This window comes from Xylocopa sonorina, chromosome 5 (genome assembly GCF_050948175.1).
Source record: "Xylocopa sonorina isolate GNS202 chromosome 5, iyXylSono1_principal, whole genome shotgun sequence".
Taxonomy (NCBI): domain Eukaryota; kingdom Metazoa; phylum Arthropoda; class Insecta; order Hymenoptera; family Apidae; genus Xylocopa; species Xylocopa sonorina.
The window spans coordinates 2,844,735-2,869,369 of record NC_135197.1 but is presented as its reverse complement, the minus strand read 5'-3'; the positions used below and the strand labels follow the sequence as shown (position 1 = coordinate 2,869,369).

The 24,635-nt window shown below is 42.2% G+C and overlaps 1 protein-coding gene across 5 annotated transcripts in view; it reads left to right on the top strand.

The window, feature by feature from the left end:
* Positions 1-24,332, top strand: part of Kn (EBF transcription factor knot) — an 80,633-nt gene extending 56,301 nt beyond the window's left edge. Inside the window, exons 7-14 of one of the 5 annotated variants that reach the window (XR_013101841.1) lie at positions 13,843-13,924; positions 16,307-16,439; positions 20,256-20,410; positions 20,665-20,791; positions 20,907-21,209; positions 21,841-22,083; positions 22,564-22,801; positions 23,782-24,332. Coding sequence is in view for 3 of the 5 variants with exons in the window: in XM_076895052.1 (XP_076751167.1) it covers positions 13,843-13,924; positions 16,307-16,439; positions 20,256-20,410; positions 20,665-20,791; positions 20,907-21,209; positions 21,841-22,083; positions 23,782-23,894 (1,156 nt within the window). In the remaining 2 variants the exon portion in view is untranslated. Of the gene's footprint in view, positions 1-13,842; positions 13,925-16,306; positions 16,440-20,255; positions 20,411-20,664; positions 20,792-20,906; positions 21,210-21,826; positions 22,084-22,563; positions 22,802-23,767 lie in introns of those variants that run through there. The other 4 variants (XR_013101842.1, XM_076895052.1, XM_076895053.1 and 1 more) reach the window with 4 other exon arrangements.
* Positions 24,333-24,635: the final 303 nt, after the last annotated feature.

The following is a 24,635-nucleotide window of genomic DNA, read 5'->3' as shown; positions in this document are numbered from 1 at the left end:
CCGACTTATGATGCCGTTGTCCGACCAACCCCAAACTTTGTGCCACTCCTTACGCGAGGTTTATACGCGATGCTTTAGTGAATAAAGAAAACACACGTTCGTGCCTAAAGCAATTGGAACACCTAAATATTACGGCACGTTCGTTCCTCCGATAATAAATATTCTTGCGTTATTTTCATTATTTTGTTCCTAAAAAGAATTTTCTTTTCGAGCGATGATTACAAATTATTATTTGCGGCAATACTTCAAGTATATTAAAAGAGTGAAGATGTTTACCACATCAATAATTGTATATCTAACAGTCTCGGTTAGATCAATACGATACGATCTAATCGTAATGCTAATTTAGCCTTCGTCATTAAAAGATTAATCAACCCGCAACGATATTCGCTGTCATTTAATATCGCGTATCACTTAATGGTAAATTCGACGAACTGACACTATTCTCTTATTCAACTGACAAACGATTTCCATGTTAATTATCCGCTTAGAACCGCGTCCAATTACAAGTCTTATCACAGAGGTGAGGCGAGGTGAGAAACAATATCAATTAAGCCGCCCGGAGCATTACATCCGGCACTCCAGAATCAATAATTTTAGGTAATGAGAATGTATCTGCGAGCACTGATGACCCTACGTCGGTTGTACCATGGAAAGCATTACCGCTGCGATATCTACGACCGTAGAAGAGGTTGCGCAACGTACTTCCTCAAGCACCCTCTCCGCGCTCTGATACTTCTTTCTTGTTCCTCCCTCTACGGGCTCTCTCCTCTTTTCGGACAGAGAAAGAAGTCATCAATATCGCGTGGCTTTTCTCTTCCAGCAGACACGCGAGGGACAAAACTTAGCCAGCTGATGGGCGGAGTCACGCCTAATCCCTAGAGTCAAAATGGAAGTCTCCGGAGACCTCCGCCTCCGTACCCACCGGCGAAAGTTCTGTCCGCCGTGCGCGAGGTTAGGCTGGACTCGGGGGTGGCTGCGGACGATACTTCCGCGGCCGTCTAACATATTACCGAACGGGAGGACATTTTGCGAATTTCTGTGCAGCTACGCGGGTCGAACGTTTCGGTAGGGTGGCCGAGGAACCGCGAGGGCTGCCTACGCACCCTTCGAATCCTCCCTCGGACGTGGATGAGGGTGCCTTCTTTTCTTTCTTTCGATCGTGCCGCGCTTCCCTACGTGCCAATACCTCTGCGACCTTGCACGCGTACGTGGAGGCCGTTGCGTGATGGCTTTCGACTTTTTGATGCTCACGGCCAGGGCTGCCACGGTTAAGGTTGGGCGAGGAAACACAGTTTAAGGTGGAATTTTCTGTACTCTTTATTTTTCTTAAAAGTGGAGTACATAAATTATATGAAATGTATGTTTATCTTGAGAGATTGGAATAAACTAGAAAATTGTTGAAAATTAGTCATTGCAACGTGCGATATTTTACTTGGTGTGTATAGCATTTCGTGCAGCCAACAATGTTTACCATACTCTTAATATTTGATGAAACTACGTAGGCGGTTGTATCAACAGCGCAGACTCGTTTTCGAATTATTTCACGGGAGAAATTACAAGTTTATATTCCATACCCTGCCATTGCGTAGGATACGTGGCGTTTCGAGATTCACTTTCATTTTCCACTTTAGTACGCGGGCTTGAAAAGCTTCGTTCCGTAGGAGGGAACAAGGAATCTGCAGAAGGCGGAAAAAATAGGGGTTGTAAGTTGCGCAGATAATTCTTGGAGGCAGAGGCGGAGCAGGCAACCTTTTGTACGAGGGTGGTAGACTGGAAGAGGGTTGGTGATCGTAGGCACAAAAGTGAAGGCGTCTGCGATATAGAGTATAGAACTTTTTATAATCTTTGAATAATTCCACATCCTTAATAGTTTTATCTACAGTCTTCATACTATATTATACATTACTACAATTATTTCAATTGTTTCCATGCTCTAAGTTCTTCGTATTTGTTTAATATCGTTCCCGTATTTTACCCTTTAAGAAAGTACGATCATAAATTTACGGATGACTTGGAGTAACCGTTCCAAAGAATTTTCAAAATGGAATCACTTTTTACTTTCCTTTCCCTTTTATTTCTTCTCGAACGCCTTGCTATCGCGACCCATGAACGCTTGACTCGTGCTGCGCAAGGGAAACAAAGAGAATTCCGTAGAAAAGGAGGGAAGAAAGACGGAGGGATGGAAGAAGATGGGAAAGGAGAGTAGATCAGGAATCGTGGGATCGGGAAAGAGACCGCGAATCCCACGGGACTATCGACTGCCGAGTCCCGTGGGGCAAGTCGATACTCCAGGGACACCTCATCCTCCTCCTTGGAAGGTCTATCCTCTTTCTCCTCACCTCCTCGTCACCTCTTTCTACCACCGTTCGAGTTCTAAACAGTCGACGCAAGCGCAATGTTCCCTTCCCTTCTAAACATTCCCTTAATTTTTCATCCCTTATCCGAAAACAATCCGTTTCATACAACCTATTACTTATTACAATTATCTTTAATTTTAAGCCTCTTGAAATATTAAATGTATCGTTACAAAAAAAGTATTATTGCAACCTCAAGTGAATGTATGTAATATAAAAATTCCGAAAACATAGGAAGAAGTATATAATTATAATTCTTTGTGGAAGTTAAGAAAATCCCTAACGTAGACGCTTCCGCGTAAAAATAATTTGTATCAACGACAACTGCATCGGGAAGCATCCATAAATGACAAACCAGTGACAGACAGGCCCTTGTACGTAAGCACAGGGACTTACGGTTAAATGTATGCGGTAGGATGAACGGTAACAGTGTGCGGTCGGGTTGTCAGCACCGGTAAGTTATTTAGCGGTTGAGGCCGTAGCAGTTGGCAGCGCTGTCTAATTGTAACGACACCTTTGGGACTGGTATCACTCCCCGTATCCACCAAACCACCCACTTTCCACCCCCGTAATCGTTGAAGCGTTCAGGTACACCCCCGCGCCGGCGACCGCCTCCTCCTTCCTCTCGACGCTCCACGTCTCTCCGCGGCAACCTTCAGACGTTGTAAACCAAAAATACGACGACACTTTGTCGAAGCATCCGTGTCCCGTACTTTTTAATGTTCGACCATACGGCTACGGGAGCGAAGAAAGTTACTGCTGTATCTGCTGAGTTTCGCTGTATAATTCAAATTACGTGTAGACATGTAAATACACGTAGACACACGTGGCTTGTCTTTCTCCACGTTCGAAGCAATTTTTATCGCTTCCTAATGTGCGAAGTACTTCCCATCTTTTTTGTGGCAAGTCTTCGTTTAATATTAATGGCTCCAAATATTTTCAAATTAAAAATTAATTCGAACATTGAAGCATCTTAAATTACTCTCTTGAACTATCAGTTCCATTATTCCCATTGATTTAATTTTAATACCGTATCACCTATCACACGTTACTCTATCATTACTGCACCATCGATCTATTCCATCATCTTCCATCGCAAATTACGAAAGCGTTGTACAAAAAAATGCATTCCAATCTAAAATTACATCGTTCAAAATTGCACGGTACTTATACGGTGGTAGCGTGATGCGGTGTTGCGCGATAGAGCAAAGTGATTTCTCGGATGTGGAAACGTTGAAGGAGATCCCTGGCTGGAAGACAAAGACAAAGTGTCGGGCAGGTTGTCGCCTCGTAATCGGGCGACTCGAAAACCGGGTCTCTCGTAAACTTCCGTGCGAGCATGGACGTTTGCTTTATTGCCGGAGCTTCTGATATCGCGGCAGTTGGTAGCAACATCGGTAGAAAAGCAGGCAGGCAGGCAGGCAGGCGGCATTATCTTCGCACGGTGAGGGTGAGAGAGGGCGAATGCCCTCCCCATGAGATCACCATGGCAACCCCTGTACGGTCCGCCACGGCGTCGTGTCCTGCGTGCTTCCATGTCCTGCTAGCATGGCGACTGCTAACCTCCCAAACTCCTCTGTCGACGATAACCTAGAAGTCCTCCTTCTTGTCGTTCACTTTATTTCCCTCCCCGTCGTTCTCCCTTTCTTTTTTTCATCTCATCCGCCGTCCTGAAAATTCGCCCGGCCCGATCGCGCGCGATCTCGACCCACGTACCCGTTCGTTAGAACGATCGTTTCGAAAGGAACGCGGCGAGGCATCGTCCGCAGGACACACGGCTCCTTATCGCGATGCGAGCTCGAAGGGTGCGCAATCTTCCTCACGAGATTCTGGATTCTTTCGGTTCGGTGGTGTTAGCAGTGACGTAGAGCCGTTCAAAATTATTTGAACACCTACGACGCATATCGACGTCGATCATGTTTGATCCACCGAATTGTACGAAATTATCTGCGCGTGTTTTTCATTTTTTATCGACAGTCTTATAACTAAGGGTAGTAAACGTATTTAAGATCGTTAGTAATCAATTTCTGTGAGTGATATCTCTTAAAATTAAAACTTTTAAGAGTAATTAATTTAAGAATAGAAAAAAGGTCACAAATCGCTGACACGGAGGGTGCAATAAAAAAACGGAACGGTTCGAATGTCAGGAAAGGGAGGAGAGAGTAAAGGGAAGTTCTCAAGCGAGACAGAGTTGCAGATTTTACCGAGTTTCAAACTAGGTGCGCCTCTCAAAGCGGGATGCCGTTCTCGCGGGAGGGAGTAGACAAGGTTCAAGGTACCCTCCGTAAGCGTGTTAAGGAAGAGTCGTGAGTTTCCTCAAAGGGGCCGCAAATATTAAAATCACATTTTAGCCTTCCCCCGGAACCCCCTCCCCCCCTTCGCGCTGTTTCGACGACAAACTCCATGACCTGGCAACAAGGTTAACCGGGATTAAGCGAGCTTCCGGCAAACCTGCCGCGCTCTGTTACTCCACGCAGACACGCATCGCTAAATCGTTTATCAGCAATGAATTTTATAGCATTACCAACGTCGAATTGACCGTTTTGCCACTTCTCAGGATTTTACATTTTGTATGCATTTTTATTAGGCGTTTTAATGCTACGTGTTACTTGAGATGATTTTATCGAAAAACGGCAAATAGTGTCACCGTGCTTTTAGTATACCAAAAGGAAATAATAATAAATAAACGAACGATTGGTTAATTGCATGGTATTGAAAGGAAGATTAATCATGGAGCAAAAATCCGCTTGAGATAATAACATTGCGTAAACATTTTTTAAACTTTGAACGCAGACAAATTGGATCGACAGAGCATGACACTCGAATCAGAGATCGGTGAGATAACACTCCGATATCCGTTCATTAATTCAAGCATAATAAATTTCTCGCCTGAAGATGATGGTTTTACAAAAACAACGCGTCAATTCGACCGACAAATCGTACCATATTAGCCATCTCATAAGCACACAATAGGATAGCATCACGATCTGAAGAGAAAAACTATAAAACACCCCGTCCTAAATTCGGAAGATCATTAAACTTGGGACAAACCACGGCGCACGAGATGGTTCTGAGAAGCCCACGGTGCAGGATGTTTTGGTGGAGCCGTGGCATTCTTGTCTTCGGTAAGAAACACACGTGTGCTCGGGCATGCGCGACTTACGGCCGTTTTTGTCGATATTTGACAGCGGCAACTTGAGAGGGTCCCAACCGTCCTCGCCGAGCCCTCCGGGTGCTCCATATCTAAATGCAGACGTTAATAAATCGCGGACACACTCGCACGAATCGTCGCCAGCGGTAAGTTAGTTTACGCTGGCGGAAGTTCTGATGCGTTTATGGAAATGACTCGCGCCTTGCTCGGACAGCGTGCGCCTAAGGCGCAACGACATAATTCAACAATTTTCGCCTAGCCCTGCGCCCGGCTGGAACGCTCGCAGGGGTGAAAATCATAGGGACCGATAACATTTTATTTGACTAATTCGATCCTGCGATTACGAGCCCGACTGTTACACGTAAATAATTAAAAAGCTGATATCCTCTTTCACGAAAAATACGAACAAAGAAAAATATTATCATATGCGTATAATATTATAATTTGTACCTAGAATACATAAGAAGCATTATAATCGACGTGAAGTTTACTCGATCCGTATTCCAGCACTTAAATTAGATTATACGTATCGTAACTTGATAATCAATAATGATAATTTGAATAATTGCTTAAATATCGAATAAAAATTTATTAAATAACATAGAATCACGATGTTTGCGCGAGATTTGCCATAACCGCGAACCGTAACCTCGGGACAGGCCTCGTCAGTTACATGACCAGTGTTGACATTCGCATCATGTAACAGTGAGTACGCGATAGATGGCAAATCGTCAGTTGATGCGCCGTAGGTGCAAAGCGAATCTAGTTACTGCAGCCGGCCTCTCAAGCCGTCTTGCAGCTAATATGATAGACTGCCATTAGGGATATCTCGCTGTCGTGACGAGGGGGACTGTGAAACGCACAAGGAGCACGAGCTGGGCGGGGGTGTGGGGTAAAGGCTACGCAACCTAGAGCCCACGCCAGGGTACGCTAGTTCGGGATATGCTAGTTAGTAAGACGTATTACTTACGTATGAATTATGCAGCACCTCGGTAGTGCCTGTCGAATAGCCTTAGCTTCTCCCATCTTAGGACTTGGGTAAACGGAACACACTCTCGCCCTCTCTCTCCTTCTCTCTTTCTCTCTCTCGTTCGGTCTCCATCCACTGGCAGGAATTCGGTTAAGTTACCCTCTTTACACATTACCAGGTACCTGATTTCCTTTTGTAAACACGAAAACGACCGTCTCAATAGAAAATACATCGAGACGTCGATTAACAGCGTGTTTGATTTCGTAACCGCGTTTCCATCGGCGCGGACGAACGTCCTTCTGGCCGCGTGCGCGAGCATTGAGTGTCGCTAGCTTTAAGATTAAAGTTTCAAAGGTCCGTAAATGTACGACATGCTTAAACCCGGTTGTAAAAAGTAACGGGCTCGTCGATATCGTCGGGCACGTTTTGAATGTTTAGCGTGGAAGAGGGGAAAAAAAAGGAACGCGCTGCTAAAGGCTGCAAGGGGCGTTCGTAACTTCTTGTCTGCTCGCGCGTAAATTTATTCTACTTGCACTCTCGGTCCGGCCCGTATTTACGTCGACATTCTGGCAAGAGAAAATTAAACAGCGATATCATAAGGACCGGTTAACGCTGCCTCTCGCACGTCACATCACATTATTTTCTCAACTTGTCTGGAATGTTTACTTTTGTATGAATTAAATTAATGTTCAGTTCACGGCGGCGTCCGCAAGAATACTCTACTTGATAAAACGGAATACGTACGGGTGCTGCTTAAATGGTATTTAATGTATGACGCTTGACAATATTTCAATTACGCAAACAGTAATCGCATGTGCCTAAAAATCATAGCTTAATGTATTTAAAAAAATAAATAATATAGTTATAATATCGATTACGAAATTGCTATCTACTGACGGACAAATTAATACTTGTTGTAAAATAAGGGAATTGAGACGTTATTAAGAATCTAAATATTTAGTACAATTAGTATAGGCAGATAATGAACATTTTACATTTCTCACAAAAGTAAGAATATTCTCTTACTATTTTCTAGTACTCAGTTTGATGTATTTGGAGTACTCTGTTCGTACATCCGCTATATCTACTATATCCATGGAACAAATTTATATACATCGTCTAGTATTAATTATTTATATTACAGTAAATATATCAGTCTATATCTCACAAGCACTTTCAACAGAATAGGAAGAACTCGCAGTGACAACAATTGCATCAGCGACGATACAGAGAGGGGTGAGCGGAGGAACATCTCGGTCTAGACGAACTTTCTACCCATGAGAAATGATTTCCTGAATTAACCGATAGCTTAGATGCGATCCTTCTTAGCCGTTTCCTATCTATAATACTTCCTGTGGAGAGGATCCGAAGGAACGAGTCTGTGGATGCTGGATGACGGGCGGCACGAGGGGGCAGGGGGAGATGGGTTCAAGAAGACCGGTGCAGGGGGCGTAATGGAGGCTAGTTAAACATTAAACATCCCCTGATACCTTGCTAACCCCTTACTAACCCCAGTTAAGGTGTATGCAAGGTATACAGCTCTAGGTGGTTTCCTATGCCTTACGGACCTCCGTATACATTCTTACTAATTGACGTCCTGCGCGTCTGCATTATGCACTTGCGATTACTCCCGGGCGTTTTCTTACTAAAATAATATATCCGATCGAATAGTACGCCATCGTATCATCTTCGAAAGAAGCAGCTGACTTCTTCGCGCCATTTACTCTTTCACATTTAGCCGCTTGCACACTTTACCAAACGAGATCACTTCTCTGCTTTCTTAATTTACATTTTTTAATTTTACCGCGAGATAATTATTTCGTGGGTCTATTTATTATTGGTTGCGTTGAGACTGGACCAGAGAATACCGGATATTTAGTGGATCAAGTAATTCGATAAGTGATGTCAGCGGTCATAATGAAGTTGCGAATTCTGTTAGAGGTTGATAACAATGATCGTAATGAAGACATCCCTGAGGGGTACCTACTACGGAGATACATTGTTAATACTACTGCTGAGTAGGGGTTTGTCGTTTGGATAGGTGATTAGTACTCCATCGGACACACCTCCAATTCTACTGAGTAGACAGAATTTCTTACTTGACGATATTCCTCTGAGACTTGCTTAGAAATTTCCACACCAGAGTTTCTCGTTAACCACTATGATAAATTGAAATTCATTTCTATCGGCGCGATCTATCATATAAATTGTGTATACACAGTGTTCGTTAAAATTTTTAAAATAACAGGTTTCGTATATCGGAACTACAATGTGTGACAATTTCACTAGAAGGTACAGAAATGATGAAATTAGCGAGGAAACGAATGGAACCTGACATCTCACGATTCTCTATTGAACCTACGTCACATTATTCGCTCCTTTACAGTGACAAAAAAAAGGGGATCTACTTTGGGAGCTGAAAACATGATTAAAGATTTTCCGACGTAGGACGAAATGGATTTCTGATACGCGTAATGCCACCCTATTTGGAACTATTACGCGTAAGTCCCCAAGTAAGCCCCCTATATCCATTCACCCCCAGACGAAATATATTTAATAGATCAGAAGGCACCTACTCTCGCCTTGGCATCCGTATACAACGCGTTGATACGGTACAAATAATCAACTCGAAAAATAAACTTATGGAACGTTTACGTTACAAGAAAATCATTACCAATAATTCGAAATATCTGTCGCGAAACGCGTCGTATAAACGAATTTCCATCCGCGCGAAAATATTAAACGAGAAATTACTTTCTCGAAGAAAAGAACGACCTCTTCGATACCGTGAAAAAATCGCTAATTGGTACACAGGAAGTATTAGCAAACCGCTGCGCAAGTGCCGATGATTTACTGCAAGGTTTGATTGAATTCATTCGCCTCTGTTTACCCGACCTCCGCCACCCTCCTCTCTCGCTCTATCTTTCTCTTTCTCTCGTTCTTCCTCCCTCCCACCGTAAACCTCCAATATTTAGCTCCTTTTTTTTTCATTGGCGTCGTTTATTTTTTCTGGCTCGTTCGTTCATCCATCCCGACGTTGCGAAGTTGTACACTGTAAAACTGGAAACAGCGAACGGTGCACGTTTCCCGCTACACGGCCGTTGCCATTCCGCCACCCTTCGCCCGTTCAACCTCCCCCCCATCGCGTACAACCCGCCGCTTTCCGCCGCGCGTTGCCGCGTTTTATTTTCATTTTAGCAGAGGCAACGGGGAAGGCATGCCGCCGATCGGGAAGGTAGGTTGGGAATGATTTCTCAATCGGTCCGCCTCTGTATATTTTATTCCATGTCAATTCGTTAGCAGCGGAACAACGGCCAATACGGCCAATACGGGAAGAATCAAACGATTCGCTGGTTGTACTCGCCGATAAAACACTTTAATTGCGGCACGGTGTTGTTTGCGTTCATACGGGAGGGTCGGGCGGTTCGTCGCCGTTCTACTTCTAAGCGCGTTGAAGTTTAACAACTTTTTATTTATATCGAACGATCTTTTTCTTCAACTATAAAATAGTAGTACGGTGGCATTTAATTCATTACGAATGAGAGCGAGACGACATCAATTTCATTTATCCGATTAAATTTTATCAGTGACACGATTTTAGGTCGTTGATATGTTTTCATGAAATGTACTGAATTATTTAAGAATGGTTCTATTATATATTTATAAATACTTATAAAGTATATATTATACTTTTAATAATACTTAAATAATCTTAATTCGATTACATAAAGTAACTCATAAACTAGAAGTTGTAATATTGTAATTTTTTGTTCTCCTATACAAGATTCTAAAAGCCATTTTAATTTTGTAACAATATAACACCCTATGTTTTATTAAAAAAGCGGAGAAAGTTTTGGAATGTGAGTAATTAAATATTAAATCTAAATTAAGTGCTTAGTGAGATATTTAAAATAGTTGTATTTAAAAGGCGCTAGAATTATTGATCTTTACTACTGACTTCAGACATCTAGTCGTTTGACTAACGATAAACATATATTTTTCAATATGTTTCCGTAGATTTTTGTACAAAAATTAATTACACATTATTGCATCATTCTAAAAATCATATTTTACCATAATAAATATTCCCCATTAAATCTCATCATCACAAACTTTCAAATAAATACATCTCAATAAATTCTTATTTCAGAACCCTGCTATTCAGCAATATTTATTTACCTCGTGTTCAATTATTTTAAGTTCCATAAACAAACCCGAGATATTTCATTAAAAATTGCAATATTACTTATAAAATTTCATATTTTAAATAATATGGGCAATAAATTATTATATAATATATATGCCCATCAAACAACACAATTATTTCATACAACGAGCACCTTGCGATTAATTTCAGGTGTCCAAGTTAAAAGTATAATCATATTTCAAGAATAACGCTCGAAATGATTGAAAATTATAATTCAGAGGTTGCTTCCACACAGGGAGTACACAACATATCTTCGGTGAACTGGCGAAGCCCTCGTTTCTCTTCGCGATATTACACGCGCAGATAGCGACGGCCAGGAACGCGTATTATCGCGCGTTACACGCACGGCCAGATTATCTAAACGGCGCTTTTTATCTGCGGCCGCCTGATCCGGCGCAAGTTGTCAACCGAGTCGACCATTTGGCACGGGATCCGTATAGTTGGAAAAGTGAAAAGTAAAAATGAAAACCGATCGGGAGCCCTCCTGCTCGGTCTGCGCGTAGCGCGCGGAAGAGAACGCCTGGCCGGATATAAAGGGAGAAGGTGAACGCGGAAACGGTAGGGTGGGATGGACATAAAGAGAAAGGGAAAGAAACGTATCGATCTCCTACTTCATGCTTCTCGTATCTATCCGTATCCGTGGCTCGTATACTCTAGGTTCGTGTTAACGGCTGCATTCGGCCGGTCTTAGAGCGTCGAGCGAATTTAATTTCGTTTACTCTTAGAGGACGTTAAGATGTTATCGGGATGCTGGATGGGTATTCAAAGCATTGTACTTCGGCGTATCGCAGCCGTGGATCTCGCTCTAAACACGATGTCTGTGTCGCGCCTCAGGCACGGGGTACGACGACGGTTTCTAGGCTTTTGCTGATACGAACCGTATCGACCACGTCTGTGTACGTACTCACTTAGACTACTGCGAAACTGCTGCGAAAACGTTCGATACGTTTTAACGTCACTAACGTTAACGGGAACAACCAAACGAGTTGCTTTAAATAGAATTGTATATGCAACAATCATTTATGCGTACTTTATTTTCTGCTATTAATAGTTGGAATAATTTGAAACACGAAACAGTATTAATGAAAATATTATTTCTTATACTGTATACTTATGATTATAATTTGGAATTGAGCAGGCTTTAAATGGTAAAATGAAACTACTTCTTGCAAAGATTTTGTTGTAGAGATTTCTGTGCATTTTTATCGAAGTTACTCATAAGCAACACTAATCATTCGCGACACCCCACAGCGGATATCGACGCCTATCCATCCCTCTGTTCGTTCATTTTTTTCTCCTTTTCGGGGTCGTTTTCTTCCACGCCGTCCTCCGAGTATTGGCTGTTAGGAGCTAATGGATTGCGTTACCGACTGATTCAAATGCGAACTGGATTTCATTCTGAGCTCGATGGGGCGACAGTATCGGCGATGTTGTAACGCGAACGCGAGCAAGAAGGGTGGAAAGGCCAGTTTCTTGCAGGGGCTCAAACTCGATTTCGATCATCTATTAGATTTTTCTCCTTCGACGATGCTTTCTGCGAGCTTGCACCAGTTTTCACGATAAAATCCATTCCGGATCGTCGCTTAACGCTGTCAGGAGGTGTATTTTATGTAGTCGAAACATTGGATCGAGTTAAAGATCGTTTGCCTCAAGATCGATATGTCTTGATATCCATACATGTATATAAATTTTCATTTAACTATACATCAGCGGAGTTGTAAACATTTTAAAATGTACAACTATTCATTTGACGTTGGACAAACTTTAATAAATAACATTTATTCTGGCACCTATATGAAATTTAATGAATTTATATTTCTAAAGGAATTTTAATAAAATTTATCATTAACTCCAACCATGTTTCGCCAATCATATTTTCACAGAATTATGTGGAAACTAACAAGAACGATGACGTGAGAAGCGACGAGACGTGGCGCGAAATAAATCAGAGCAAACGATAAGAATCGTTGGATGGCGCGCAGACAATTTCAACGCCTAAACGATTTTATTCCTCCGAGCGTCCATAAAATTAAACGGACCAGCATCCACCGTGCTCTTCGCTGGCTTTTGCTTGTGTTTACCCCCTTAACGCGCAGAATACGGGAAACAACGGAGACAAAGGAACATGAAAGGAGCGCGGTATTGATAGGAACCGAAGCGACGAAGTGAAATCAGACGGGTCCCTCCTACAGTCTCGCTTGGACGGTGCGCGCAAACGAGAAAGAAAAGAAGAGAGAGAAAAAAAAAGAAAGCTGGCGTCGCTGCTAGGAGGTATGCGTTTGATTTTTCGATGGAGTCCCGGGATCGTATAGACGCAGTCCGTAGGGGGATGACAATGGCGTCCCACGGGATGAGAGGCCTACCAGCCACCCAGAAAACTACCCCTTCGTCCGTCGAACTCTTCATCGTCTCGGTCCTCCTGATTGTTTCCTACGAGTTTTCTCCACTCTCTCCATCTATCCCGGTCCACCCATGGAGACGTACTCGCCTCTCTTCTTCCATCTCCTCTCACCGTGCCGAGCGAGAACGCGGGTGTCGCGCATCCACAAAAATTTCCTCGAATTCAATATTCCCCCTATATTCTACATAATTCATGAAAATTGAGCCGTCGACTTTTTCCCTCAAACTCGTCTCCTGTCAGTTTTATTTTCGTGGAATTTGCTTTCTATTTCGTACGAGGCACCATTCCCGCGATTCTTTCACCTCAGAATCTATCTTGCCTCCAAACGTAATAATTCAGCGTATCTTTGTTAAAGGTGCGGTTGGCCCCACATTCGAATCGAGTATTGTTATATTCGGTTACGTTGTACAAGAACGTGGTATAGCAAGAATGGAGGTTCAACCTTCGTTTCTCGCAATGAGATACATTTTTAGGCGAACGCACCGTCTGACATTTTCGTAGTCTAAGGCAGTGGCCACATATGCATGTTGGTGTAATATACAATACCGTCGAGTCCTAAAGGTCGAAGAACACGTGGTTAGGGGTTTAATCTAGAGAAATGCTGAATAATAGAGGCGAGTAGAACGGGGCTTACGATTGGCTTATGCAATATTCAGACTTACTTTCCAGCCAAGTTCGCGTTCTAATTAAGTTCTCGGCGTTGAAGAGCGTTAAGCACCTTGTCAACCGTTTAACTCCGCTCCCCTCTGCTTTCAGATTCTTCCTCAAGTTCTTCCTCAAGTGCAACCAGAATTGCCTTAAGAATGCCGGCAATCCACGCGATATGAGACGTTTCCAGGTACGTTAATATATTATGTAGCGTATTGAATCAACTGTTATTAATTAAAGTGGGAATACTCTCTTCCTCCTGTTTGCTACGTATCGATATGTACCGATATCCGACATGATAGCAAATGGAATTCAAGAAACCAGTAATTAGAAGCGCTAGAAATAATTATAATGCAAATAAAATTTTCAAAGCGTATGTCATGATGAGATTAAATATTTGATAAGGAAAAATAATTTTTGAAGTACGTGAAACCAATAGTCATTTATAAACTACTCTTTTGCTCTTTCGAAACAGAGAGCCAGAGCTACTTCGTATATATAGTGACCCATTTCGAAAATACGTTAAAATAGTATAAAAATGGAAAAGTGGCGTGCAATATTGAATCGTCATTCGGGTCACGATTCATGAAATTATGGGGACGGACGGACAGAGACGAGAAGACCAAAAATTCGCGGGAATTGTGTGCCAGCGTATCATTCTCATATATATTGCGTCTACGGGCGCGTAGCTTCCACTCGGAGGCATTCTTTTTTAATTTCGTAAAGGGGAAGGAAATGTTCGTCTAGAAGACAGCAATTTCTCGATGGTCGGCCATCGTCGGAAGTTGAGATCTCCATCCGAGATACGTAATCCAAGGGGTTGGCAATTAGCTCAGCGCGGCATCAACCGACTCACCCCCGTATCCGTTCACCCCTTCCGCCGCCTCCGCCTCACCGCCGTATAACGGTCTCTCCAACCCACCGACAGCCGTATCTCGCCACCCCGTCCGTGTCCATTTCCGCAGACAAAAGGTAGAATTAAAAAATAAATTACCAAAAACTTTCTGCCCTGTCTTTCCGCTTTCTTCCATTGGATTCGACCGCCTTATCGCGCGAGTGTTACCTTCCCTTCTATTGAAGCCACTTTGTAATCGAATAAAAAGGACTCGAGGCGTGAAAGCAAATATAACCGCTCGCCAATTTCTATTTCACTTCGAAGTAACGTTCCTGCCGGTTCTCGTCATTTTTACCATCAACTTTCCAATACTAAAATTAATTAGCGACTAGTTTCTGATTACTTCTTTCTTTGCCAAACATAAACATTTTTTATATTATTTTCTTCTTTTCACATAGTAATTTACAGATATAAAAGGTATTTCAGAAAATTAATTTTTTACATTTTAGTCTCCCTAATTATTTTATTCTTTCGTAGTTACAGTATTATTAGGCGCGCGAAATGTCTGTATAGTATATTCTGTCGAGGAGTTTTCAAATTCTGATACTCGCGCATTTCCCATTCATTTCTTTATTCATTCAGCCGGTTAACGGTAAATCAAAGTTAAAGTACTTATCGCGCCTCCTAATTTGTTTAGAAATTGCTTATTGCTCGGAGTCGCGAATTAAAATTTCAGCGGCACGACTTCCCCTCTCTCGAAAATTCCTCTCGCGAAAAGCCGCCGAGTTATCCTTACCCTTGTGCTGGGCAAGTTTGCACGACGTTACGCGTCAGATACCACGGGCAAACCAGCCAAGAAAGTTGAGAACTTGCGAAAGGACAAAACTTCGGGCGTTCGCCGACCGCCTAGTCGATTTTATAAACGTTCTTTCTACTTTCACCCGAAAATCATCGTCCTCTTGTTTGCGTCCGGGGAACTCGAGGTTAACCACGTGGCTTGTTTCGATTCGTCCAAACTTTATAGAGTCGAATAAACACTATATTGCTACTAACGCGAATCATTGGCCAATATATTTATCTCAAAATTTCAACGCGCTTTTCATTAAAAAAATTATTTTTCCCTTTAAACTCACCTTGATAAAAACAATTTATGTTCGTTCCGGAAAGTGATTTTAAAACTACCAAATGAGCTTGCTTACATGCAATTGAATATATTTATAATACGTATATTTGAACGAAACAATAATGCTCTAACTTGGTTCTATTAAGCAGCTGAATTCCAAGACTCAGCTTTAATGAGATTATATTCATACATTTGCACGATAGTATCTATCATACGTGCAAATAGGGGGTCACGAGAGTCACGGAATGCATGGCGGATGCACGTAATGCGATGCAGCAAATCAAGCTGCATTGCTTGCTTACAACAGATATGATTAACATGTATAACGGTGGATATGTAACCCTTAAATAAAATTGTGAAACGTGTCCTGTGACACAGTTTTCTCGTACACGCCTTTTAGTGTCCTGTTTATGACAATGACTTGATAAGTTTTAATACGTAGCAAAAAATATGTATAGAGTAAACGTTTACGAGCAAAATCAGAATCATGTTTATTATTTCCACTGGTTTGTTTGTGGAAGATTTATTAAACGAGGCTGATAGCATTTTCTTATAATTTCGCTAAATTTTCAAACCGAAATCTCACGTCGACGAATTTCAACCTTCCGTAACAGGTGGTCATTTCCACGCAAGTAGGAGTAGAGGGACCGCTACTAGCAGTCTCGGACAACATGTTCGTTCACAATAATAGCAAACACGGGCGTAGGACGAAACGATTGGATCCCAGCGATCCTGGCGAATACAACAGTAAGTACCACAAACGATAATCATTAAATAAATGTTGCATGCAACTACCATCTATTTCAGCAATGATTTATACTCGTCTTATAAATCACGTTTCTTCTATACAAAATACAATTAATTTCACTTAATATTATCAGAACAAGATATTGGAGAATTGAATACATTTGCAATATATGATTAAATTGGTGTAACCTAGACAATTAAATTTGAAATCAATGTATATACATCGATTCTTTTTTACTGCAATAACGTCTTAATGGTTTATGATCAACTCTTTCACATTTTCTATCAACACCAATAATCAAATGCAATATAAATAACCGTTACGTGGATTGTTAATTAGTAATTAAAAGTACCCAGCTAACAATACTGAAACGAAATGATATGCTTTAAACAGGAGGCTGTTAAATTAGACCTAACATAACGCGAACAATTAACCGCGTACACGTAATCTCGCAATAGTTCCTCGACCGATTTATAGTCGTCATTTACAATTGGAAGATCCAGACACTCGAGTGGCGTTTCCCACCACCCTCCTATCGCGGGATCCTCGAATGAAAGGGACGGGCACCGGCGCGGAGTGAGTCGGTTTCTTCGAGATCGGTATAACGACTCGAGAGCCGTAGTAGAGGGTGGAATCGCAAGGGGGGGCGTAGGAGGGGGCGTGTTCCGAGGATAGGATATAAGGAGTCATAGGGCAATTCAGCAAAGTTTGGCGTCGGCCGCGCATACAAACGGCTGATATCGTGCGGCCACCCCACGACTACGCGCTCTCCTCTTTTCTCTTGGCTCTCTTCTTCCAGCCTTTCTTCCGTAGCCGCGCCAAGACAAGATGTAAATCAATGGGATGCGGGAAAACGAGGGATCCACCACCTTCTTCATGCTCTCACTCTCTCTCTCTCCACCTCTCTCCTCTGCTCTTATTTCAACCATTCTTTCCCTTGCTCCACTCCGCAGGTTTCAACCTTTCTTTCCACCCGGCCGTAGCTTTTCGTCTCTCCTTTTTGCCCGGTTGGCGCCATCAAGCGGAAAGACGGGAGTACGCTGAGAGTAACGGGGAGCAAAGGAACGAGGAAGGGAAGAGAAAGGACTTGAAATTGACCTCCCTTTCCTCTCCCTTTCTCTTCTCCCTTATCCTTTTTTTTTAGTAGGATTCCCTCTCCCCTTCTTTCACTCTCTCTTTTCTAGCAGTGGTTGCTGTGTGGGGTGTTGGTCCGTGAATGCTAAGTTTAAGCTATCTCGAGCCATCCTCCGGGGTTTCGCAACTACTGTGACGCTGTGCCGGTAGCACTCTTTCCGAATCCCCTGGCGAGCAACTCCCAAAACGCCGAAACGGGCATACCAATGAGACAAAGGACAAGCGCGGACCGAAAGAGCAGAATCGAGGAGGAAGAAAGTCGTAGAGGGAGCCGAGCAAAGAGTACGGTCTTGCAGCCTCAGCTGGCGTTACAAACGCATTCTCCTATTTGCTTTAGAAATCGAAGAGATTTCGACGATCGATTCTTAAGATTCCATCTTCTCGGGCGACTAACGCCAATATCGAGTTTGCGTTTGCTCGTTCATTTGTCGAAGAGAATCACGAAGTGTACCTATATACATTTCAACTTCTTGCGTTGCGTGAACGCGTGCACGCCATTAATTCGAGACGAACAAATCGTTCGGACGTTGAAGAAGAGAGAAAGCAGCTTGCCCGTAAGATATCGGCTTAATGATGCCGTTCGCGGTGAAAGTGAAAGCAACTTCCTTCCTGGGAGAACTTCCCAGGTCTTTATCGGCGTAAACGAAGTTATCGCGCGATCTCACAGCGATCAGAGAGAATCGGGCCGAGTGTGCTGGAGTACAACGACTCTTTGGCTTCTGGGGGGGGGGGGGGGGGGGGAAGGGAGCCACGGTTTCGTGGTAAAAGAGGAACTCGCGCGGTTAGGGAGGGAACGGTAAGGGTAGAGCAACCCTTTTTTATTTATTCCAGGTTGGTACGCTTGTTCCGGCCTCCTCCGCTGAATCCCTCTTTTCAACCATCCTCCACCTTCTCGTCCCGCTCTCTGCCTCCTCCTGCTTTTCTGCCCCACGCTATCCCGACCGACAATTCTCTGCCAGGGTGGTTGCCAACGTGGCCGACTCTGTTTAACGACTTTCTTGTACATTGAACGCAATAAATACTTGCGTCCCATTCAAGAATCCCCATTTACACCGGAATTGTAACTCTTTAACGTTCTTGCTGTCCTCGAGTACTTAATCCTCCCTCTAATGTACGCAAAATCAGCATTCAGATTGCTTGAATAGCTAGTTACCTCGAATAATTATATGTCTGTGCGTTGTTGTAAACCTTATTTTATTAATGCAATATTTCATTTGCTAGTTGAATATTAATAACTGATTGAAAAACTTCCTCTACAATTCTTTCCGGATTAATTTTAATTGCTCTTAAGAACCAATTTTTTTTCATGGTAATTTTGTTCAGAATCTGTTGAGACGTTCCGAAAATTTTGTTATTGTTATCGTAATAACGCGAACGAGCGAAAGGAAAGGTGGAACGTTTCCGAAAGAACAGGGTCCGAGCGCTATCCGCTGTCGAGATCTCTTAAACCCTTTAAGATTTAGTAGCGTAAGCACCCGAGGTGGAAACTGTTTGAGCATCACTGGGAGCAATATACCATGATGTCAGCCACTCTGCCGTGGCTCCGCTCTGCCAGGGTTGGTACCGGGGGTGGCTTGGCTTCGCCGGGGTACAAAATGATATCATTGGGTTATAAATTCCAAGCAGAGACACCGCCGGCCCGATCGTCCCCCTTCCTTCTTGTTACAACCCTTCTCCAGCCACTCTGGCCCACACAGCCTCTACCTACTGTCTGCTTTCTCCCCCTTTCTCTTTCTCTTTCTCTTTCTCTTTCTCCACGCCGCCACTGCCACGGGAAATATATCTACCACCGCGGCCTCGACCGAATAAACAGAATATTCAGATAATTTTCCGTATCCCACCCCCTAACTAACTGTGTCGGCTTATACCTCAAGCGATCGGAGGAATTCGCGTAATTTCTCGGCCCATTCTCTTCGCACAACTTTTCTCCTTCTACGTATCGCTCATTATTGTGTACACGATTTATGGCACGTACAGAGATTTTTCACGTTCAATTTAGTATTTGTATTGTGTATACACTTTTATTGTTAAGTTTTTTTCGAAATGCCGGGTTACGGGTTACTAACACGTTGTCTACTGATCTTTGAAGATAGGTCAAATTGATGGAAAAGTTTCTTATCTTAATGGTTATAAATTGTTGTGTCTCACACTACTGATACTGCACTCGCGTTGTTACATATTTTCTATTTTAAAGCAATCTTGAATATTTTCTGGTAACTCCACATAGTATCATATGGTGACGCGAACATTGGAGAAAGTACGAGAAAATGAAGACACAATTAGAATAGCCCTGTACGAGTTAGCTAATAGATTCAGTTAGGCGCATCCGGTCGACCGCTCTCCTGCGGATTCGTCGTGTGTATTGGATGGTCTGACCACGCGCCTTGCTGAATCTACTTACAGCTAGCTGAATCGTAGCTGACCGTACAACCGCGGTCTTTATTAGCTTGCTGTGAGCACCATTTTGGGTTGTTGTACAATGTTAAAAGCAGAACTCAAAGGGAAAAAACTATGCAATAATAAACTATTTCTTATATCTTTTTTTAAATAACTTTATTTTAGTATTCTATATTATATTAAGACGTTAATGCAGCTTATAGTAATTATATACTATTGTGGTATCAAGGTATATTAATACTCGGTACAATTTAGTTACTAATGTAATTTGTTTGCAAAATTAGGTCTGTATACACCCGTACCTCTTCAAACGCCGTGCATAAAAGCGATATCGCCAAATGAGGGTTGGACATCCGGTGGATCCACGGTGATAATCATCGGTGAAAACTTCTTCGATGGACTTCAAGTAGTTTTTGGCTCCATGTTGGTTTGGAGCGAGGTACATAACTTCATATTTTATAAAAATCATTATAGTCGAAAAAGCAACGTACATACTTATATCTTAGATTCAGAATTAATTTTGTAAATCCCTGGTTTATATATCATACAGGATTGGCCAAAAGTATTAAAGTTTGATCCTAATCTAAGGTTTAAGTACATCTCCGTTAACCTACTTATGGCCTCTTCTGTCTATATCTTACGTAGCAAACGTATTGCAAGCTGTTAAAAATTAATTCACTTTTTCTTCTCCAGCTAATCACGCCGAACGCAATTAGAGTACAAACTCCACCGCGACAAATACCAGGCGTCGTCGAAGTCACGTTATCCTACAAAACTAAACAATTTTGTAAAGGAGCACCTGGCAGATTCGTATATGTTTGTAAGTGTAAAATATTATTTACAAACGACACACGTTATACTGTCCTATGATTAATGAAAGAAGACAAGTCTACGTCGCGTGAATAAAATGTCATGCAATATTATTAATTTTCCAGCGTTAAACGAGCCTACGATCGACTACGGCTTCCAGAGGTTACAGAAACTAATCCCGCGACATCCGGGTGACCCCGAGAAATTGCCAAAAGAAATAATACTGAAAAGGGCGGCGGACCTAGCGGAGGCCTTATACAGTATGCCTAGAAGCGGAAACGCTGGGATTACTGGGGCGCCCAGGAGTCCTGGATCGGGCCACCCTCCTGCACCGCCGACCTCCAGCTCGGCGACGGCGTTCAACTCGTACACTGGCCAGCTCGCGGTGACGGTACAGGAAAACGGTAGCGCGGCGAAATGGACGGACGGTAAGTATTAAAATGATATTTTATAGACGACACGATAACATAGTCATTATTACAATTAGGAACGCGAAACGATCGTACTGGGAGATATCCTGTTACGCTAATTGCAAATAACGCTCGCTGGGGGCGGCCGACATTATTTGAAATTTCTGCCCGGCAACACGTTCGGAACGACGAGACTTTTTAATAAATAGGATGATTTATTGCGTTCTCACGTGTCACCGTTCGCGATTCTCATTTCATTCTATTGCACACACATGATTTGACAGATAACTCGTAACATACGCGACGCTAGCAGTAAGGTTATTAAAAACATTTTATTGCCCGCCGTTATGCACGAATCTATCAGATCCTTAATTATTGATAGTGCCGCAAATTATTTAGGTCGAACATTTGTATTATTACAAATTTCATAGTTCTATTTCTACCGACCAACTTTAATTCTTGTACAGAACTATCATTATTTCATTTTCTACGTTGCTACACACAATTTATCAACTGTAAATCTATCAAACTGTGCGTAAACTCAGTTTTAAGCGAACTCTTTCCCCGTTCCGGTGCACTAGGCAACACTCTCTGAACAGAATGATGAAATACTGACGAGTTCGTCTGACGGGCAGGTTTCTATTTCTAGACGGTAGTTCCGTGACGACAGGAGCCGGTGCTGGTGGCGGCGGCGGCGGCGGTGGTAGCGTCGGGGGTAGCGTCGGTGGTAGCGCCGACGCCTACAGACAAAGCAGCAGCGCGAGTCCGCGCGGGGTCGTAACCAGCGGTGGTTATTGCGGAAGTTCGGCTAGCACACCCCACAGTCACAGCACAAACGGAAGTTACTCGATAGCCAACCCGTATACCGGTAGCCCAACCCTTTATACATCCCGTAAGTATACATTTTAATCGTCATCAACCTTATCTCGATGTTTCTCGATCTTAATATACCTGATCCTATAGAATCCACGTTCAACATTTTTATGAAACGTTTCAATATTATATTAAATAAAAATGAAGATTTCTATAGAATTAAGTTGTTGGTACTGTAATTATAATTTATTTCTATGATACTTAATTTGAAAGATACCTCTTTATTTATATTAATCATTCTAATATATCTTCATGATTCTAGTATTCCAATTAAAAGAAATTTAGTATATGATCTAAGTTCATTTTACGATTCATGTTTCAAACAATCGAACAGAAAATCTTTCTTCGATACATTTGTACTTGCGATTCTGTACGCATGTCGTATTTAAATCCGTGTACACGTGAGATCCTGCCGCGCATGCGCTTCTTACGTTCAGTAGCATAGTTGGCTCTGGCGCACGCACTTATGATTTTCCCTTATGTGAAATTTTCGTTTTAGCGCACGAACAATATGGCATTTTCTATACGTCCGGGGATGGGAGTGCGTTCGCCCCCGTAGTACGACCACCGACAACCTCAGTCCCACCGCACTGGTCCACACAGCACCACCTCGCCACAGCCGCCCAGTAACCGCTAACCGTCCACCATCACAACCACCATCATCACCACCACAACCACCCTATGCACTGCGATTAAAGAATTATGAGAAACATGCACGAGAGACGAGACTCGAGAATGTATGTACACTTGCGTTCATTTATGAATCGTTGATAGTCCCCACTTCCCCTCCTTGATTAATTGAATATCACGTGGCGCGGTTGCCTCGCCGTCTACATCCACCACGTGAACATTTTATTTTAAGTCGAATACTGCGAAAGTCTGCTATCAATATTTTCTTTCCTTCTCCGTTTATTCGATATTATCGAAATTTTTCATAGAATGTTTTAAATATGCGATTGTAACGTAAGCTTACGCTATTATTTTGTTATTTATTTTAGTATTAAATACTATATTTATGCTGAGATCCTAGACCGTGATATTTTATTTTGCTTAAGTGAACTTAAATGTATCCATCTTAAATGTTTATTACAGCAGACACATGCTTCATACGCTTTTATTATTATCATATATTGTTAGAATAGAAATTTAAATTATATACTAAGAATTTGGAATAGCAAATAGCAAAAGAATGCACTTAATATTATTATTATCGCAATGTAAAAGTACTCTTATAATACAAGAATTACATTTAGTCAACAAGATCGTTAGTATCATTAAAGTACTTATCTAGTTGGCACGTTCCATCTTATAATGTATCTTTATGTTCAATTTGAAACTATTACAACATATTGAACCATCAACAATATTTATATTATGTAAAAAATAACTCATAAATTTGAACAAAATTGACATGAAGAGAACATGCAACTATTTTTGCTTAATCTTTAGTTCTAATCATTATACTGCTTAGAAATAATTTTAATTAAACCAATTATATTGTCATAGTTTAGATTATTTTGCTCAATGATTCCAGAGTAGCAAAGTAAATACATTAATCGTACGAGAAATAATTTTATCGATATTTTTATTAAAATCGTAACGTCGTAAACGTACAAAAAAAATGCTGCTCTGGAATTGTTACGCGTAATTTAATTATCATTAATAGCAAATTCTAGTGGATGACACTAACGTATAACCGACAGTGGGTATGTTGCAGGACTAGGGGAGGTGGTCGGTTCACCGTTCAACATGAATCCCTTTATATTGCCCACCTGCAGCCAAGGATACTCGAACGCCGCCAGCCCGTTACTCTCGTCGAACGGCAAATAGTGTTACGAGATGTAAGCTCCGGCGAGAATATCGAGGGGCTATGTGTTCACGGAAGCGAGATCCATCGGCGCGCAGGATTCCACCGAATTCGAATATTCCGATAATCATCGTAATCCGCGATTGACAATCGCTTTCTTGAATCGAAACCCGGTCCTCTCGATTCTCGTCTCCTTCAACCGTTCTCCGAAATGGCGGCGGCGCGGCAGCAGAGGGCACCAAGCGTCGCGTCCGCTTCTAATTTTCGTCGGAGCTGAACGACGAACTCTGCTCGTCGGACTAGGTAATATCGAAACCAGTGCAAAGATGTTTCGCCGTTAAAGATGATCGAATAAGTTAAGGAATGATACATATCGAAGTACATAGGGGTGTTTTCTACATCTATTCACGCAGTCGTTCGGTTGGCGCATCGCGATACACCTATGTATGTAAATTGCAGATTTCACGGGTAGAGCGATCGATTGTCTGTATAATATAATTTTAATAAACAGAACGGTAAAGAATTTTCGTGGTCCAACGTATGAATTGATTTCGAGATTAATTTGACAACGGAATAGTGTCAGCATTGCTGCGTCCAGTACGGAATTGAATAGCGATTTTAAGAAGTCATTGATATTCTTGAAAAGGAGCCGAACAACCGAACGATTGTACGTTGCCTCTTCGTGTCCTCGATGTTGCTACCTTCGTAGTAGCTATCTCCCGACACGAAGGGATTGTTCTTACCGATAGAGTCGAGTACCTCCT